Source organism: Trachinotus anak, unplaced genomic scaffold (assembly GCF_046630095.1).
Source record: "Trachinotus anak isolate AG129_WGS33_773 ecotype Australia unplaced genomic scaffold, CSIRO_AGI_Tana_v1 ptg000016l, whole genome shotgun sequence".
NCBI classification, from domain to species: Eukaryota; Metazoa; Chordata; class Actinopteri; order Carangiformes; family Carangidae; genus Trachinotus; species Trachinotus anak.
The window spans coordinates 980,797-1,000,000 of record NW_027273867.1 but is presented as its reverse complement, the minus strand read 5'-3'; the positions used below and the strand labels follow the sequence as shown (position 1 = coordinate 1,000,000).

Sequence of the window (19,204 nt, the reverse complement as noted above, 5' to 3'; positions counted from 1 at the left end):
TCAGAAGTCCAGTGTCTCAGTACATGTTTGTCATCAGTGTCATTTACACTGCAGCAAAGATCCTCTATACAGAAGATAACACATTACAGGCAGCGCCAATGGTATGAAATGGTATACACTTCCTAAGTGGGCATGGTCATGATGTCACAGCACTAGATACCGTTTGAATTTTTGCCTGATTTTGCTGCTCGTTCTTATCTGCGAGCTTAATATGTGATCAACCCAGAACAAGATCACTTCAGTCTAATAACACTCTCTGTTTTTCTTCCAAAAACAGTCACATGACAATAATGGTTATAGTGTTATTAAGTTTTATTTCAGTTTTTACTTTTAATTCATGGTTTCACATATAAGTCCCTCTACACTTCTTTTTTTTTTTTTTTGCCTTTATTCAATTCAATTCAATTCAATTTTATTTGTATAGCGCCAAATCATAATATACATTATCTCAAGGCACTTTACAGGGTAAGGTCAAGACCTTACTTTGTTACAGAGAAAAACCCAACAGTTCCCACAACGAGCAAGCGCTTGGCGACAGGGGGGAGGAAAAACTCCCTTTTAACAGGAAGAAACCTCCAACAGAACCGGGCTCAGGGTGGGCGGCCGTCTGCCTCGACCGGTTGGGTTTAGGGGAAGATAGAAAGAGGGGGAGGGGGAGGAGAGGGGAGAGAAGAGAGAGAGACCAGGAACAGCTGTGTCGGTAATGGCGTTATTAATAATAAAGACAGGTAATAGTAATAGTAAAGATGAGTAGTGGTGGATCTGGATCCTGCTGCTCCCGAGGCAGAGAGACCTGCAGAATGAGGACAGAGAGAGGGAGAGAGAGGAGAAGCACAAAACTACGGGAGAGAAAAAAAAAACAAAGTTAATGGCATGAAGTCATTGAGAGAGAGCGGGGGAGAGAGACAGAAATAGGGAGAGAGCGCCCAGTGAATCATGGGAATCCCCCAGCAGTTTAGCTCTATAGCAGCATAGCTAAGGGATGGGTCAGGACATACCCGAGCCAGCCCTAACTATAAGCTTTACTAAACAAGACAGTTTTAAGCCTGATCTTAAAGGTAGAGAGGGGGTCTGCCTCCCGAACCCACACTGGGAGCTGGTTCCACAGGAGAGGAGCCTGATAGCTGAAGGCTCTGCCCCCCATTCTACTCTTACAAACTCTGGGAACCACAAGTTGACCTGCATTTAGAGAGCGAAGTGTCCTATTGGGAAAATAGGGAACTATATTTATTATTTATTATTTATTGACAGGACAGTAGAGAGTGACAGGAAAGGGGCAGAGAGAGAGGGGGAATGACACGCAGGAAAGAGTCGGGCTGGTCGGGAATCAAACCGGCGCTCACCTGCTGAGAGCATCTGCTCATGTGGTACGCGCCCTAACCACTCTGCCATTGGGCCGCCTAGTCCCTCTACACTTCTGTGGTTATAAAGTGTTGTCTGCAGCAGTGACACTAGAACCACAGAGAACAGATCTGTGTTCAGGGCTCAGAGTGTCATTGAGACAGAGACAGGTCTGTATAAAGTTCATTTTCTCCTCATCTGTCATCTGAAAAATGACATTTTGATGTCAGGATGTTGTAAAGACCTGTGGCTGTGAAAATGGATCCAATGTTTATTTTGGTGACTACAGGGAGAAAGAATCATGGTCTATGATCATGTTCACTTCTCTCATTGGGATGAACAGACTCAGACCTGCTGCTGGTCTCCTGAAGGTGGATTACAGGATATAACTGAAAATGAACCATCTCACTTCTCCATTGTCTCTGACTGCAGTCAGCAACAGAGGTCAGAGGTCAGAGACAGTGTGTAGCATCAGCAGAGGAGAGCTGGCTGAGGACAAACACTGAGTGAGATTTCCTCAAAAGGTCAGGGTCAGGTCTCCCCCCTGTGTTCACACAGAGCTCTGACATCAGAACAGGTCATGGCCAGGTGACACCTGGCTGCTCATCCTAGAGAATCAACTTCCTGATGTCATTGCTGTGTGACAGCCTTTAAATCCACCATATACCTCTGTCCCTGTCCGAGTTGGAGGCTGTGGATCGACTTTAAAACTCACTGACACTGACTGGGACCACTGGTTTCAGGCTGTAATAAAGTGATGTGACTGTAGAGTGAATGTTCTTCTGGAAACAGTCACTGCTCCAGTAAGAGACTGGTGTGAAACCACAAACATCAGAATGAGAGCAGGGTGGACAGGGTGTATTCATATATATTCATTAATAATTCATTGATATAGTAATGTATTAATACACACCTCAGAATATGAATCTATTACTTTGTTTGTCAGTACAGCTGAACCCCCCCACCCCCTACCCACCCCGCCGTCTGGAAGATCTCTGAACCACGTTGGAAACAAAGAGAAGAGACAAAGGCTCAGACACAGCCACTGACGGGCCTTCACCTTTCACCTTTCACCCCGGGAGGAGCGAGCTGGGGCAGCAGCCAGCTGTAATGAGGAGTCTGGTGCTTTGTTAATGAACCTGTGCTCACGCCCCCACCCTACCCCCGCCTTCATATCCTCCTGTGGCCATGAAGACAAAGTAGGATGTGAAGGTGAGTCAGCAACCAACAGCCCAAGACCAGGTGGACCAGGACTGAGAGGAGGTGAACCAGGAGCTCCCAGGACACTAGCTGTGTGCTACAGAACAGGACCTACTACAGAACTGGATCTGTCCTGTTTGTGACAGATGGGTCTGGGACCCTGACTTCCACAGAACAAGTCTGGTCGTGATGATGTCATGATGATGTCATGAGCGACAGGATCACTCTCTTTCAGAATCAGAATCAGAATCAGTTTTATTGCCAAGTATGTTTTCACATACAAGGAATTTTTTCTGGTGATTGGTGCAATTGATCAGCAACAGTGGGGCTCTCTAGCCTTGTTGATGAGGCTAATAGCAGATGGGAAGAAGCTATTTTTGTGGCGAGAGGTTTTGGTTCTGAAGGACCGCAGCCTCCTGCCAGAGGGGAGTGTCACAAAGAGTTTGTGTCCAGGGTGGGAGGAGTCAGCTACAATCTTCCCTGCACGCCTCAGAGTCCTTGAGGTGTACAGGTCCTGGAGGGACGGAAGATTGCAGCCAATCACCTTCTCAGCAGAGTGGATGATACGCTGCAGTCTGTTATTGTCCCTCTCCGTGGCAGCAGCGTACCAGATGGTGATGGAGGAGGTGAGGATGGACTCAATGATGGAGGTGTAGAAGTTCACCATCATAGTCCTTGGCAGGTTGAACTTCTTCAACTGCCTCAGGAAATACATCCTCTGCTGAGCTTTTTTGATGAGGGAGCTGATGTTTAGCTCCCATTTGAGATCCTGTGTGATGGTGGTTCCCAAGAAGTGAAAATGCTCCACGGTAGCCACGGGGGAGTCACACAGGGAGATGGGGGTGGGTGAGGCTGGGCTCTTCCTGAAGTCCACTATCATTTCCACTGTCTTCAGAGCTCTAGGTTGTTCCGCCTGCACCAGGTCACCAGACGGTCAGTCTCCCACCTGTAGGCAGACTCATCGCCATCAGAGATGAGTCCAATGAGAGTGGTGTCGTCTGCAAACTTCAGGAGCTTGACAGACTGATGGCTGGAGGTGCAGGTGTTGGTGTACAGGGAGAAGAGCAGAGGAGAAAGAACGCAGCCTTGCGGGGCTCCAGTGCTGATGGTCTGGGAGTCAGACACGTGCTTTCCTAGCTTCACGTGCTGCCTCCTGTCAGACAGGAAGTCGGTGATCCACCTGCAGGTGGAGTCAGGCACGCTCAGCTGGGAGAGCTTGTCATGCAGCAGAGCCGGGATGATGGTGTTGAAGGCAGAGCTGAAGTCCACAAACAGGATCCTGGCATAGGTCCCTGAGGAGTCCAGGTGCTGGAGGATGAAGTGGAGAGCCATGTTGACCTGTTGGCTCTGTAGGCGAACTGCAGGGGGTCCAGGAGTGGGTCAGTGATGGATTTGAGATGGGACAGGACAAGGCGCTCAAATGATTTCATGACCACAGAGGTCAGGGCAATGGGTCTATAGTCATTTAGACCTGTGGGCCTTGGTTTTTTGGGGACAGGGATGATGGTGGAGGATTTGAAGCAGGCTGGCACGTGGCAGGTCTCCAGTGAGGTGTTGAAGATGTCTGTGAACACTGGAGACAGCTGATCAGCACAGTGCTTCAGGGATGATGGAGAGACAGAGTCAGGACCGGCTGCTTTGCGGGGGTTCTGCTTCTTAAAAAGCCTGTTGACATCTCTCTCCAGGATAGAGAGAGATGTTCCTTTGGTAGGGGAGGAGGGGGGTTCTGATGTGGCTCTGATGTGGAGGTTAGTGTCAGGCTTGTCCCACTGTCTTTCAAAGCGGCAGTAGAACTCATTCAGATCGTTGGCCAGACGGAAGTCGTTAGTGGAGTGGGGGGGTTTAGGTTTGTAGTTTGTGATCTTTCTGAGCCCTTTCCAGACAGAAGCAGAGTCGTTGGCTGAGAACTGGAGCTGAAGTTTCTCAGAGTACAGACGTTTAGCTTCTCTCACCGCTTTGCTAAACCTGTACTTGGACTCTTTAAACTTGTCCCTGTCCCCACTCCTGAAAGCTTCCTCCTTTTGCCTCCTGAGCTGACTGAGCTTAGCTGTGAACCAGGGTTTGTCATTGTTATAACTCACCCTGGTGCGTGATGGGATACAGCAGTCCTCACAGAAGCTGATGTATGACGTCACAGCCTCTGTGAACTCATCCAGACTGTTGGAAGCAGTCCTGAACACCTCCCAGTCAGTGCAGTCCAAACATGCCCGCAGATCCTCTATGGCTTCACTGCTCCACTGCTTCGATGTCCTCACAACAGGTTTACACAGTTTTAGTTTCTGTCTGTATGTGGGAATCAGGTGGACCATGACATGGTCAGAGTGGCCCAGTGCAGCCCGGGGGACGGCGTGATAAGCACCACTGATTGTGGTGTAACAGTGGTCCAGAGTGTTCCCCTCTCTGGTCGGGCAATTAACAAACTGTCTGTATTTGGGCAGTTCATGACTGAGGTTCCCTTTGTTAAAGTCACCAAGTACAATAACTACGGAGTCCGGGTTGGTCCGCTCCACACACAGTATCTGGTCGGCGAGCGCCCGCTGTGCCTCCTGCACGTTGGCCTGTGGTGGGATGTAAACACTGACCAGGATGATTGAGGTGAACTCACGGGGGGAGTAGAAGGGCCTGCAGTTTATGATGAAAGTTTCCAGGTCAGGAGAACAGTGCTGCAGGATCACTGTCACGTCTTTGCACCAGCCACTGTTAGCATAAAAGCAGATTCCTCCACCTTTGGTTTTGCCGGACAGCTCTGTGTCGCGATCCGCTCTGAAGAGCTGGAAGCCGGCCAGCTCCAGCGCAGAGTTCGGAATCGATCCACACAGCCACGTCTCCGTGAAGCACAGGACGGCAGATGAAGAAAAGTCTCTGTTCTTCTGCACCAGTAGCTGAAGTTCATCCAGTTTGTTGGGCAGTGAACGCACCTTGGAGAGAAAGATACCTGGGAGCGGTGTGCGGAGTGCGCGCCGGCGGAGACGCGCAAGCGCACCGGCACGTTTTCCTCTCCTCCGGCGTTTCACTGCGAGAGTAACGGTCAGTGACCTCTGACCAAAATGTCCAATAATTCCACAGGTGAGTCGAGAAAAGTAGGAAAAAAATCCACTGGAGTTGTTTCTCTGATATTAATGAGCTCTTCTCTGGTGAAAGAGCTCCGGAAACCAAAGCAGAAAACTGGATTTACAAAGAAAATGAGGCAAAAAAAATGCGCACCAAAACACCGAGGCAGCCATCCGCGGCGCCATGGCAACAGAAACGTTTCACGTGGGGACTAAAGGTGAGAATGTGAATGAAACAGATACCTTTGCTCTGACATCACCATCATGTGACCTGATCAAAACAAAAACAGGAGCTCCTCCTCAGCTGCCTCCCAGTCAGAGGTCAGAGTCAACACGTTAGACAGGTGTAGCACACAGTCCAGTTACTGCACACCTGCTTCTGGTTCACGTCTGACCCCTGATCACACCTGTAACAGCCCCTAATGCTGTGTGACAATTAGCTGATCTTAACAGGGGTTTCTGCCCTACTTCACGTGCTGTTTCTTGTAGGCCAGGTACACTCCTGGTCCTGGTCATCCTGGTTCATCTGAATATGACTGTGGCCCACCATCCATTCTGGACCAGATGGATCTGGGTAATCCTGACCTGTTCCCTCTGACTTCAGTTTTCCGAGACCCTGCTGCAGAACAGTCCGCCTCTCCAGCCCCTCTACCGCAGACTCCGTTGTCAGACCCCTCAGGTAAAGTAACAACCTCCATCATCATTAGCTGGTTCACTTACATTCATCCATGCCCCGGTCCCGGTTCTTGTTCTGGGGTCTGGCACAGCTGCAGTAGCAAAAACCATTGGCCCTTGTGTTGCTGGATCTTCCCGGGACTGCTGTGTTTTCCGAGAGGCGGGGAGCTGAGCCGCCAGCCGGCTGCCGAGGTGCGGAGAGGAGCCAGACCCGCAGCCTGTCAGCCCCGAGCATACAGCCTACATCACGGTCCCGGAGCTCCGCACGGAACATGGACCGTCCTCACCGTGTGTCCCGTCACTGCCCAGGCTCCATCAGCTGGGCATCGGACTGCTGGGTCTGTGCCTGTGTCTGCGTCTGTGTGTGTTGTTGGAGTTGGAGCCCGGGAGGGAGGGAGGAGCTGTGACAATAGCGGTGGAGGGGGAGGGGGGTGTCCAGACAGTCATCAGACTGGCGGACTAAAGTCCCAGACACAAGGCTGAACCACCAGCTGGTGAGAACTGGTCCAGAAACCTAGACCCTTAGGGTCCAGGTTCAGTCTGGTTAGTGAACAGTAAATTCATTCAGTACAGGCCTCACGTCCACATGATTATTATCTTATTACCACGTCCCAGACAGAGAACAACACAACAACACAACAAAAAAAAAAAACACACACAACCATACACTAACAACCACTTGCACACAACCACACACTAACACACAACCACACACTCACAGTCAACCTGCAGTAACATCAGATGTCCTTTTAGTTCATGTCTTCGTCTTCATGTTTGTGCCTCTTTGTCTTCACAGACACAGAAACAACAGGTTTCATGAAACATGTTTTTCTTCTTCTAGCAGAACATGTCAGAACACAGAACCCAGTACTACTCAATGAGGATCCAGGTCCACGTCTGTGGTGGTGTGAACCCGACTCCTCCCACAGGAAGTATAAATGTACACCAACATACACCCACAAAGAAATGAACCAGACGATCGAGGAGTGGAGACCAACAGCACCAGGACCAGACCAGAGACCGTGATGTGATGGGGTCTTATCAGCTGTGAGATCACAGGAGGTTAACTAGTGCTGAAGCTGGGCCACATGGATTCATCACCTAAAACAAATGCAAACATGCACACCTGCACACCTCCAGGTCCCTGAGGCGAGCAGGAAAGACTGTCTTCTCCTCATGTTTCTGGGTCACATTATCTCAACAGACCTATGACAAAGGGCGAGTCCTGGACCAACACAGATGTTAAGAACAATTTCCAGGACGGTCAAATGTGCCTGTGATACCAGCTCAGTACAAACTGGGTTGCAAGGTTGCAGAGAAGCTACATGAGACCATGGTGACTGGACTATGGAGGCCTTTCGTAGGAGCTTCAAGGGTCTGATGTCTTCCTGTTTGTCTTTGTGGAGTTACACTACCTGATGGCCTGTTCCAGACCACCTCTTGTCGAATCAGGGAACCCAGTTACTTCTCTTTTGAAAATGGAGTCTCAAGCCAAAAAACACCTCTGCATACAGCCACAAACCAATGGGGGTGGTTAAACACCTGAACTCATCAGGCACAAATCAAGTGTCACCACTGATTCATCCAGACACAACACAGAGAACATAAACAGCAGAGAATGACAAAAGTGGAATCATGACGAAGGGTTACAGGAAAAAGATGGAGTCTGACTCTGTTCCCACTCAAAAATCCTTTACAGCCAAACTGGCTCCTGATTGGCCAGGCTCTACCCCAGTAGTCACACAAGCTGGACTCATCAACTGTGACTAAAACAGAAAAATAATCAACTGAGCCCGTTGACAAAGACGTCACATCTGCACCTTTCTGTTCCTATAGTTCAACAGGTGTCTGAGAAACTGCCCACGCTGCTCTCTCAGAAGGTGGACTCTGTGCATTTGGACCATGAGCAGTGTTGTTCTCAAGATAAAGTCTATTTCAGTCAGTCGGATGTGTCACACCATAAACCTTTAGTCTTTAACTTTACAGAACCAAGTTTCAGGTGGTGTCCCTAGTCCACTGCCATGCACCACATCATCAGACAATTATCAGCTGAAATCCCATTACTGGAACCATTACAATAATAATGACATTTCTTGTTGATTGGTCAATTTACAGTCTATACCACTCACCAATATATCCTGTATCCCTATTTAAACATGACAGTTGGAGTGAAAATAAGACGTCATCCTCACAGACAGACTGTCACCATGTGTTTAACTAAAAAACAACACTGAGTAAAAAACATCAGCATAAAAGTGAAGCCTGTCATGTCGCAGGTTTGAACCAACAATATAATGTATAGGCCTTGATAAAGGTGAATCACAGTGAGCCACGTACCCGAATCCTGACCTCAGAGATTGTCCAGCAGAGGGCAGCAGGAGACCACAAATGAACTGAACAGCTGCATTTCAGTTTTAAGAAGAGGCGTCAGTATATGACAGTATATATCACATGATATAACACATGAGGGCGACTTTGAGCTGCACCACATTTGGACATAGTGTTCTGTTAGTAAAGGGAAGTAATGGAGTGATTTACCACCTGTAATAAGGGAGTGTCCTACATATTACGCCTTTAAGACACACTGGCTTAAGTCAAATAAGATCTGTGATCACTTTTAACTCAGTGTGCAGAAAAAAAAAAAAAAAAAAAAAAAAAAAAAAAATATATATATATAAATATATCCCTGTGACATAAACAAATAAATAAACTTTGGTTTCATGTAAACCAGGAGTCAAAAGATGTAACAGATGTTCTACAGGAGTCAGCTCGTTCTTTCATTCGGAACAGAGTTCTTAATAATGTTGCTAACATTGCGCAGATCCATATTCCAGACCAGTGAGCGGCGCTAATGCACCAATTCATTGTTTTCCAACCGCCAATAAACCTGAGAGAAGAAGAGGAAGAAGCAGAAGAAAAGGAAGAAGCAGAAGAAGAAGATGAAAGTAGGAAGAGGAAAGGAGGAAGAAGGTGGGTGAAGAAAAACGAGCCATGTTCGTGAGGTCGAAGCTGCAGTGGGTGGGGGGTAGTAATGATATTTTCAGTATTAATAAATCTCCGTGCTCTCGGTAACGTTGGTACCGGGTTAGCTTTTGACGTGACCGGGCTAACGCGATAACATTAGCAGCGGGAAAACGTCTCGACAGACGCAGAGCTGTGTTTGAGGACGTGTTCTCTGAGGCGCCTTCACCTCGGCTGGTAAAGGGTCCTCTTCTGAGGTCCACACCTGACGAAGAGGCCGGCGGGAAGTCCGCTACAACGGCGTTTATTTACGCCCGGTCTGTTTCCGAGCCGCTCTCCTGTGCCTGAATGCACCACGCTATGCAGTGGAGATTTAAGGACGCGGTAAAATGTCCACCTTAACTGCAGAACAGAAGTCAGAGAGCAGCTGCTGCACAGAGACCCTGCTGCAGGGATTAGCTCAGAGCAACGGTTCTGGTGCTGAGCCTGGAATTTGGGGGGGGGGGGGGGGGGGGGGGGTATCTGAAATGACAAGACGTGATGAAGAGGGAAGCGGTGAAGCAGTGGTTGGAGTAGAGAAGAGGGACCTGACTGGAGCCCAGAGTCAGGGCATCACTTAGCAGACGACTGACTGTGTCCAGTGAGCCTGAAGTGCTCATTGGTTGGCTAATTACACTGGGGAACACAGTTTAGGTCTGAGTTAGGTTTGACAGCTGTTTTTAACTAACTTTTAACAAGTTTTTGAACTATAGGATCCCCGTTTTCTTAAAACATATGAAAAATACTGTCCTAAGATGGAATAGTTACAAGCTTTGAAAACTAAAAAAACAGCAAAAAACGAAATAGAACTTACAACGGTATGCCCATGGTTACAAGGTTAAGAGAAAAGCCAGCACGAATCCTCTTAATTCCTACTATGCTAGCTTTCTGTTTGCAGATATTGATAGTACTGACCAATGTTCCCTCTAAGCTTCGCGCTTGCGCAATCGCGCACTGCTCACACATTCTCAGCGCACAAGAAAATCTATACAGCGCATAAAATAAAATTCAACATAAACTGTAAATTAATTAGAGCAATAACATTTTTTTCTGTAACTTTTTGCAGTGTAACACAGTGAGTGACAGATGTCCAGCCAATGATACGATACGGTTCACTTACGCTACACAGCCAATCACAGCATTGACATTGCTTACGTAGGTGCCCTTCCCATACGCGCCGCGGCGCCGTGCAAGTTAGCTAGCTAGCAACAGTGCATTTCATTTTAAGTGGGCCAAATCACTTATATTAAAAGTAAACGAATGGAAATTACTGCTGTAATTTGATTCTTTTAATAAGCCATGTAACTTGCTATGATCCCAGGTGTTGATCAGGTGTGATACTGGTGTGGCCACAGCGGGCACATCTGATGTTGCTCACCATGGTCCTCAGTGTGCTCAGGGAGCTTGTGTATGCCCAGACACATGAAAAATTAGAGGGAACATTGGTACTGACCTATTGGGAGCTGCACACTCCTCTCACCGCACTGTCTCAATTGTGACTGCACAAACAAGTTGCCACGTAGCTGTTGATGAGTCCAATCGTAATCAGCTGGCAAGTCTTACTACAGCTAATCAGTGGAATTTTGCCTATCTGGAGGGTAAGCTGTGGAGAAAAAACTTGACGTGACTTGACAATTTTTGTTTTAATCAGCATAAAAATCTAACTCAACAGAATTTTTTTTTTCAAATTGTTCCCCAGTGTTATCAGAGGTCCTCAAGCCAATCATAACACAGGACACTGCGTCACATTCAGTATGTGTCTGGATGACTCTCACCTATGTTCAACTTGAGGTTTCTGTCTCAGCTGCTCTGTTCACAGTTTTAAATCTGTCTCCATCAATACTCCGTCCTCTGACCACACACCACTGTCATGATGCCCTGCACCACACATACAGAGATTTACAAATGGAGTGAGACCTCTGGCTGCTGGAGGAAGTTTCCCTCTGAACAGAACGTTTGAGTGAACAAGAGAAACCCAGATGCAAAGGTGTGAATTACCTGAGGCGTGTAATGGTTGAATCCAGAGACTCGTGTGTGGTGGCGTCCCGCTGATAAACAGTGAATACATCAACACATCACATGAGCTGGTAAAATTTCCATAACGCCAGCAACTCAAATCAATCTCTTGTTTTCCACAGTTACTGTTTTGACAGATGAGGGGTCCACAGTATCTGAGGACTTCATACTCTGAGACACTGTAGGATGACATGGTCTCTGATGACACACAGGTTCTCTAACCTCCAGGACACCTCTTCTTTTTCTTCTTCTACAGATTTGTGCAGGAATGCGGCTCAACGTGTCCCACAGGACACTGATGTGGAAACTCACCACTTCATCTGAGGCTCAACACCCAAGGTAAACTCAGTGGCAATGTCTCTGACTCTATATAAACCTCTGAGAGAGAAACATGAACACGTCCTCAGGTCTAGACCTGGACAATAAGATCCTCCAGAAACCAAACCATCAGATTATACTCCACCCATGAGTCCACAGGTGTGAGCTCACACCTCGACCAAACTAATCCATACGTTCATCCTCAGCTGTTACGGTCACATGGTTTGACCAGTGAATAGATTTTCTGTGTGAGTGTTTGTTGTTGTGAGAGACACCTCCTGTCCGGACAGGTCTGAAGGAGTCTCTAACGTGTCTGAACTGTTGCACTGGACATAATAAAGTGGTCACTGTAGCACAGGTGAGTCCTGTAGAGGTTACCTGTGCAGTGAACATAGTGGATGACAGCTGTGTCTCTGTGTCTCTTCAGATGCCGAGACACTGCTCAGCTGGAGGCTGCAGATCCCGGGACAACCGTGAGACTCGTAACGCTGGAATCACCTTCCACAAGTGAGCGATTCCCCCAGCCTGGCCTGAGGTAGAACCTGGGTGGCTGTGGCTCAGGAGGTAGAGCGGGTCATCCACTTATCAGAAGGTCGGTGGTTCAATCCCCGGCTCCTCTGGTCCACATGTCGAAGTGTCCTTGGGCAAGGCACTGAACTGCCTCTGATGGCTGTCCCATCAGCGTATGAGTGTGTGTGAATGTTAGAAGCACTCCATGTGTAGCTGTAAGTGCTGTATGACTGTGTGACAGTATGACAGTCCATTGACAGTCCATTTACTGAGGCCAGGCCAGGTCTGAGGTAGGACCTGTTTACACTGATATCTTTTCTGTAGAAAAGCAGCTGGTCAGGGAACGCTCAGCTGACAGTAACAGCTGTGTCTTTGTTGGTGTTAAAACAGAGTCGTCATCAGGTGTGTGTGAGCACCAACAGAGGTCACCTCAGAGATCAGACTCTCAGGACTGAGGGACAGCAGAGCAGTTCAGATCCTGCTCTCTGGGATCCAGTACCTCCAGTTCAGCTGTCCTCCCAGTCCAATCCAGTCTCCTCTGGACTCCACAGAACCTTCTCTGCACCTTAATGTGAAAGGATGGTGTGTTCCTACAAACAGCTTCCTGTACTGTCTTCACCTCACATGGAGTCAGTACATAACAGCCCAGCTCCACCTTAAAAACAGCTGTAACATCAGTCCTCCTTAAGGCCCTGTTCACACTTTGTTTAACATGAGTCTCAGTGATCATCTGTGATCAGATCACTTCCTGCTTCATATGTAAATAAATAAATGAGAGAGACAGAGAGATTGGTTGAGTGAGTCACTGCTCTGTTCTCAGCTCTACAGTGAAATAAAGTTTTATCCTTTAGAAACATTCAAATACTTTCAGTTAAAAACTGTGTTGGACGAATCAGACTGTGTCAGTGGACATCAGTAGAGGAGGCGGTCCTTCAGAGGACCTCAGTAGAGGAGGTGTAGTCCAGGACACATTTGCATTCACACTGCTAAAAGAATGTGGCCACATGTGGTCCAGACCATCTCAGAATGTGGTCTGAGTGATCAGATCTCAAATTCATCCTGGGTGAGTTCACACCTGAACTCAGAGCTGAATACCTGGTATCAACACCAGGACAGATGTTGATACCAGGTGTGAACAGGGCCAGCGAGTCTTCGCTGTTCAGCGACGACACCCACTACCTCCTCCCCTCCACACTTACACTTGGTACAGTCCACACTGTGAACAGCAGGTGGAGCAGTGGACATTCATGTGAGCACATCCTCAACCAGGAAGTAGACATCAGAGCAAACAGGAAGCCACAGAGACCAGAAGCTTCTTTACTAATCAACTCATTTAATGATGTCACATAACCAAACATTCAACTAACCCAGTGAGTTAAGCTAGTGATTGGTTAAAGTGAGTGAAGTTCCCTCTTCTGGCTGAGCGCTGTAGTTCCCTACTGTTGGATGGGGTCAGTGAAGCTCTCAGAGCTAAAGAAGAGAAGGGACCACACATGTTGTCAGCTTCATGTTCCCTCTCACATGACGACGACGACGACGATGATGATGATGACAACGACAAGGCTCCAGTATGAACCATCTGTAGACTGCAGGGGCCCTCAACCAACAATCTTCATCTTCATCTTCATCCTCATCCTACAGAGATGATCACTGAGCAAGTTGATTGACAGCTGCCTCTCAGATGATGACGTAGAGGATTCTGCATGTGTCATAGACTCGTAGACCTCCTTGACCCAAGTTCAACATCTGATAGGGTGGGTCATGTGACGGTGGACTGAGAGGCTCCCACACAGGTGGTTTCAGTCTTACCTGTATAATCTGGAACACACACAGTCATACAGCACTCCTACCACACACACACACACACACACACATACTTGTACTTCTATCTTTGTGAGGACACTCATTGACATAATGCATTCCCTAGCCCCTTACCCTAACCTTAACCATCACAACTGAGTGCCTAACCCTAACCCTGACCCTAACTTTTCACCTAACCTAACCATAACCTAATTCTAACCATAACTCTAAAACCAAGTCTTAATCCTCAAAATGTGATTCTAAGGTGTCTCAAAAAGTGAGGTCCTCACTTTCCCAAAATGTCCTCACTCTGTTTGTAAAATACTTTTTTTTTGGTCCTTACTATGTAGCAAGTACAAGTACACACCCACACACACACACACTCACTCACTCTCCATTTGTAGCCCACAGACAGATCTCGACACACAGACTGGAGGAGCTGGGAATCGAACCACCGACCTTCTGATTAGTGGACAACCTCATCTCTGAACTCTCTGGACTCCAACAGATATGACAGACTGTGGGGTCCTGCAGGGGTCCACCCTTGGACCCCTCCCTGTCATCTGATGAATGTAACCAGTTGCCTTGGTTACATCATCAGTAAACCTACATTAGTTGCCATAGTTAAACAGGAGAGAGGCAGATGCTTATGAAGTACTGAGGCGTCTTCATTTCTCTCAGTAACCTGTGATGACAATGTGTGTTTGTGTGTGCCTGCGTGCGTGCGTGCGTCCGTCCGTCCGTCCGTCCGTCCGTCCGTCCGTCTCTGTCTCTGTCTCTGTCTCTGTCTGTCTGTATGTCATCAGGGTTCACACTCACACACAGACACACACATCACTGTCAGTGTGACATTGTTGAACGTGTCCCAGTGTGACTGATGTGATGACATCATGTTGGATCCATGCTGACGAGAACTTGTCATGGTCAGATTACCAAAGGGGGCTCCTCGGAGGAACCTGTGGATCTCCAACTCCCACCGCACAGACTCCTGGGACCCTCAGACCGACTTCGTCTACTTCTGCTCCAAACACTTCACCCCAGAGAGCTTCGAGCTAACGGGCTGCAGGTGTGTACCCTGAGCCAGGGTATGTGTGTCTGCAGACACGCACCAGTGTTGGGCTGTGACTGTGTGTGGTGTGTTCACAGTGGCATCAGGAGGCTGAAGGACGACGCCTTCCCCACACTGTTTGATTCCTCCACAGCCAAATGCAGACGAGCAGGAACACTTCAGAGACAGGATGACACATCTGTCAGGTGAACACTCACTCACTCATTCTCATTCACTCATTACGTTATCAGTACAGTACCTGTGTTAACCTCAACTGTGGTCACATTATCAAGCTGCATCTGTTCAACATCTTATCTCTGTGTCAGATGACATTCATTTTCTCCTGAGGGAGGCTGACATTCACCTTTACATTCACCTGTATACACACCTGTACATACGCCAACTTTGTCACCCCAGTAACAAAGACATGGAGGAGAAGCTTGTTTGTCCAGAGCTGTATGACATGAAGAGCCTGTGGGGGCAGAGCAGCAGAACACTGTGGTAGTGGTGGTAATGTGTTGCGAATATATTGTTTCCATGGAAACAAAACCCACGCACCTCAGTGTTTTGATGCAGCACTGGGAAGAGGAGCGCCTTGGCTCCTGATGGTGCTGGACACATTACCACCACCAGAGCAGGTGAGGGCAGGTGTTTCAATCAAAGCATCCGCTTTGATTGGTTGATTGACTCCATTAACTGATTGACAGCTATGGTACCACAGCACAAGGCCAAACAACAGACATATCACACATCACTGACCCATGGTTACATAGCTGCAACATTCTAATACTAATGTTAGTATCAGTCTGTGTGAGGGAAGGAAAAACTAATGGAACTGAGTGTTCGTCGTGTTTCCTGCAGGAAAGACAAGGAGGAGCACACTCGGCAGGAAGCAGACCGGGCTCAGACCTCCGAAGAGCCCACAGGTCAGAAGTCGGCATCTGAGGAGGCTCAGGAGCAGTTGGGACTGGAGCAGCTCTCACAGCAGGAGCACACTGCCTCGCCACCGCCAGAGCCCCACCCCTTCTCCCCATCACAGTACATGAGGCGCCTGCCCCCTCCTCCAGGCTTCTACCTGTCCAAGGAGCACAGCTACGCTCAGCTGTGCCCCCTGCTGTGGAGGAGACGCTACGACCAGGCCGTCGACTGCCTGGAGAAGGCCTTACGACAGCTGCATGCAGCCAGGCGGAGGGAGAACCGGCTGCGCAGCACCGTGCTCAGGCTGCGGGACAAGAGGCTGAAGCACACTCTGCTCGGGTCACAGGATGGTTGTAAAAGCAGGGGCAGCTGGACCCCTGGGGGAGGGGGGAGACAGGGGAGAGGAGGCTCTAACCAGGAGGAGAGTGAGGACACGGGGCTGTTTGAGGAAAGAGGTGAGGACAGAGGTGTGGACCACATGGAGCTGGGCTGGTCTGAGGAGGAGAAGGGGTTCTGCTTGTACTGTGGACGAGGGCAGGTCCAGGGGGGCCAGGTCCCACACAGACGTTCAAAGACTAAGAAGGAGGTCTGGCCCACACAGAAGATTCAGAGAGGTGGTGGATCCAGGACTGAAGACTCACAGAGAGTCCGGCTGGAATCACCACTTGATACCAAAGTAGAAATCAATGACTCAGATGTTTCCTATTCCCAAGTCCTGCTCCAAAGCCCCCGTCTCCATCATGTGATCCCTGCTGGAGTGTCTCTGCCTGATAGTGTTCAGTTCTCTGACACTCAGGAGCAGCACCTGGACCTGCAGCAGCAGCTGTTCTGGATTCAGGATGGGGCTGAGGGACAGGTCATTCTGGTGCCTGTCCCCGCTGAGGATGGACTACCAGGCTGCCTCAGGATGAATGGGGTTGCTGATGAGGCACAGGCCATACTGGTGTCAGAACTGGATCTCAAAAGAGACCTGAGGGAGGTGACTGGAGGTCTGATCTATGATGATGAAGATGAGCAGTTGTCAGTGGTGGAACGGAGAGAGGATGTGAGGGAGAGACTGAAGGAACACCTGGAGGGGTTTCACCTGCAGCTCAGCACCAACTTCATAAACTGACTGGAGGAGTCTTCGGTGCAGGAGACTGGAACCTGGCGCCTCAGACAGAGCCACAGAGTCTGATCCAGAGTCTGATCCTGACTCTGATCCTGAATCTGATCTAGACGCTGATCCTGACTCTGATCCAGAGTCTGATCCTCTGATGGTCCCACTCAAACACATCAGTGAGTCACACACCCATGACTCAGTCCCACACACACGGTCCTACTGCCCCAGACACTCACCACATGTGGATCGGTCCGTGCTGAAAATAGTCCCCAGCGTCTGCTATTTTCGCTGAGGACCTCTTGTGTGATGGAGCTACAATGATCAGCTGTTGGAGGAAACACACAGGTGTTGTAAAGGTTTGTGTTTCATTTGTTAACAAGTAGAAACATGTGGACAACACCAGATTGATCTCTGATTGTAAAACACAAACATGTTGTCGTCAGAGCAGTGAGCAGTGTGTCTGTGGTGTGTAGACAGTGATACATCACACATATATGGACTTCCACCTGAGGAGACCTGTGGACATCTTATGGGTTTCTGGACACTGTGCTGAGTGACAGCTGCAGGGCCATGTGATATAGATGCTGTTTCTCCTCTCTCTGGTTTTTTATGTGGAAATAAAGAAGGAAATGAACATTTTATACTCTGTAGCCATTTTTTTTCCGAGTAGTCTTACACAGTTGAAGCTAGAAACATTGTTCCAAAGCTGAAATGTGAAGCGCGCTCAGGAGGCAGCTGCTGTTTCCTCTGGTCCTGATCTCTGTAACAACTCATTAGAGATTTCATGATTTGTTTTTGAACAGGTTCCTGTGTTGGTGCAGTGTTCAGCAGCAGGTTGTGGGTTGAACCTGACAGCCGATTTTCTGTGCATGTTCTCCTCGCGTGGGTCAGAGTCAGGCTTCCTCCCACGATCAAAGACATGTCCGTTAGCGTTTGATTGGTTAACTCTTGTGAGTGTGAGGAGTTGTCACCCTGTGAGAGACTGGCCAATGAAATGTGATGAAAAATAATGACCTCCCAGCTGTATAAACATCATGGTGATAGATGTGGTGGGAAATCAGCTCAGAAATATTGAAAGATGTTTTGGTTTCAATTTTGTCACTTGTGAGGTTAGAGTGATGTAGGCCACACCCATTTCATTATTAAAATATTATTTCATTAAAATTTCCTGGATGACCCTGCACACAGCACATGCCTTGGATTTGAGATGTCATTAATTGTTTTCCATGATTGGCTAACAACGATGTGGGCTTGGTCAAATCAATTGAATCAACTTATGACAGCTTCTACTACTGAGTTTCATGCAGTTGCACCACCAGGGGCATTATAGCACTAACACAATAATAACTTATAAAGATTATCACTACTCCCAGATTGTGATGGATAGAAACATGGCTCTATCAAGAATCAAGGTCAAGAATGACTAGACAATGATAGATTGTAAACATCTTTTATAATTAACAAGTTATACAATTATTAATGAGGAGAGAATTCAATCTCTGAGAGCCTGAAAACTATAAAGGCTGCAAAGGTGACACTTGGCCTACAGCTAGACCACATAGTTAAAACTTATTGTGATAGTGACACCATGAGGACAGTTATTGAGGTTTTGAGATTTTTCATCATCACATGTAAATCAGGAGGTGATTCTCTGATGTCAGACCTGTCAGCTTCAGCAGGTGAAAGGTAGGTGCCAGAGCTGAGAGCCTGCTGCTGCAGCTGAAGGTATGTTTCAGGAGCTGCAAGACAGCAGCAACTTCAGAAGCTGACGCAGCACAAGCAGCAGCTGCTGTTTGCAGCAATCACTTGCAGTTTCTTCAAAAAATGCTGAAGTTTCTAGTTTACAATATGTTTTCTTCCCTTTCTCCTACATGCAGAAAAGAAAGTGCTGAAACTTGATGGATAATTCATTTAAAAGTCTGCTAATGAAAAATAAAATGATGCTGTACTGATGGACCCATAGCCCATCAAATTGCTAAATGGTCAAATTTGGACTTAAGTGAAAGAAAAAAGTGAAAATCTTCACACTGAATCAAACAATGAGCCTGTCTCTGTTTTCTGTCTGATGATAAGAACACGAGCTGAAGCAATGCAATAAAGAACAGAGTAGGTTTAATTGATTATTTGTTAACTGATGAATGAATGATGTCAAAGATGATCATTTTACTATATATGTGGGGACCCCACATATATAGTAAAACGAGGATGCGTGTGTGTGTCTGGAGC

The 19,204-nt window shown here is 47.9% G+C and overlaps 1 protein-coding gene and 1 pseudogene across 3 annotated transcripts; one reads left to right on the top strand and one right to left on the bottom strand.

Moving 5' to 3' along the window:
* The window catches only part of LOC139633518 (low-density lipoprotein receptor class A domain-containing protein 4-like), a 12,535-nt pseudogene extending 5,191 nt beyond the window's left edge, over nt 1–7,344 (bottom strand).
* A 1,740-nt stretch (nt 7,345–9,084) lies between these two features.
* On the top strand, nt 9,085–18,168 carry thap7 (THAP domain containing 7). Of its 3 annotated transcripts, none has more exons than XM_071499216.1 (6): nt 9,085–9,236; nt 11,539–11,621; nt 12,028–12,107; nt 14,839–14,976; nt 15,057–15,164; nt 15,820–18,168. In XM_071499216.1, exons 3-6 carry the CDS (start codon nt 12,028–12,030, stop codon nt 16,988–16,990), a joined length of 1,497 nt encoding a protein of 498 aa, XP_071355317.1. In that variant the 5' UTR covers nt 9,085–9,236; nt 11,539–11,621; the 3' UTR covers nt 16,991–18,168. The 3 variants fall into 3 exon arrangements, with proteins under 3 accessions (XP_071355317.1, XP_071355319.1, XP_071355318.1); XM_071499218.1 differs by lacking the exon at nt 9,085–9,236 and adding an exon at nt 10,891–11,253; XM_071499217.1 differs by lacking the exon at nt 9,085–9,236 and adding an exon at nt 10,891–11,353.
* The last annotated feature ends 1,036 nt before the right edge of the window (nt 18,169–19,204 follow it).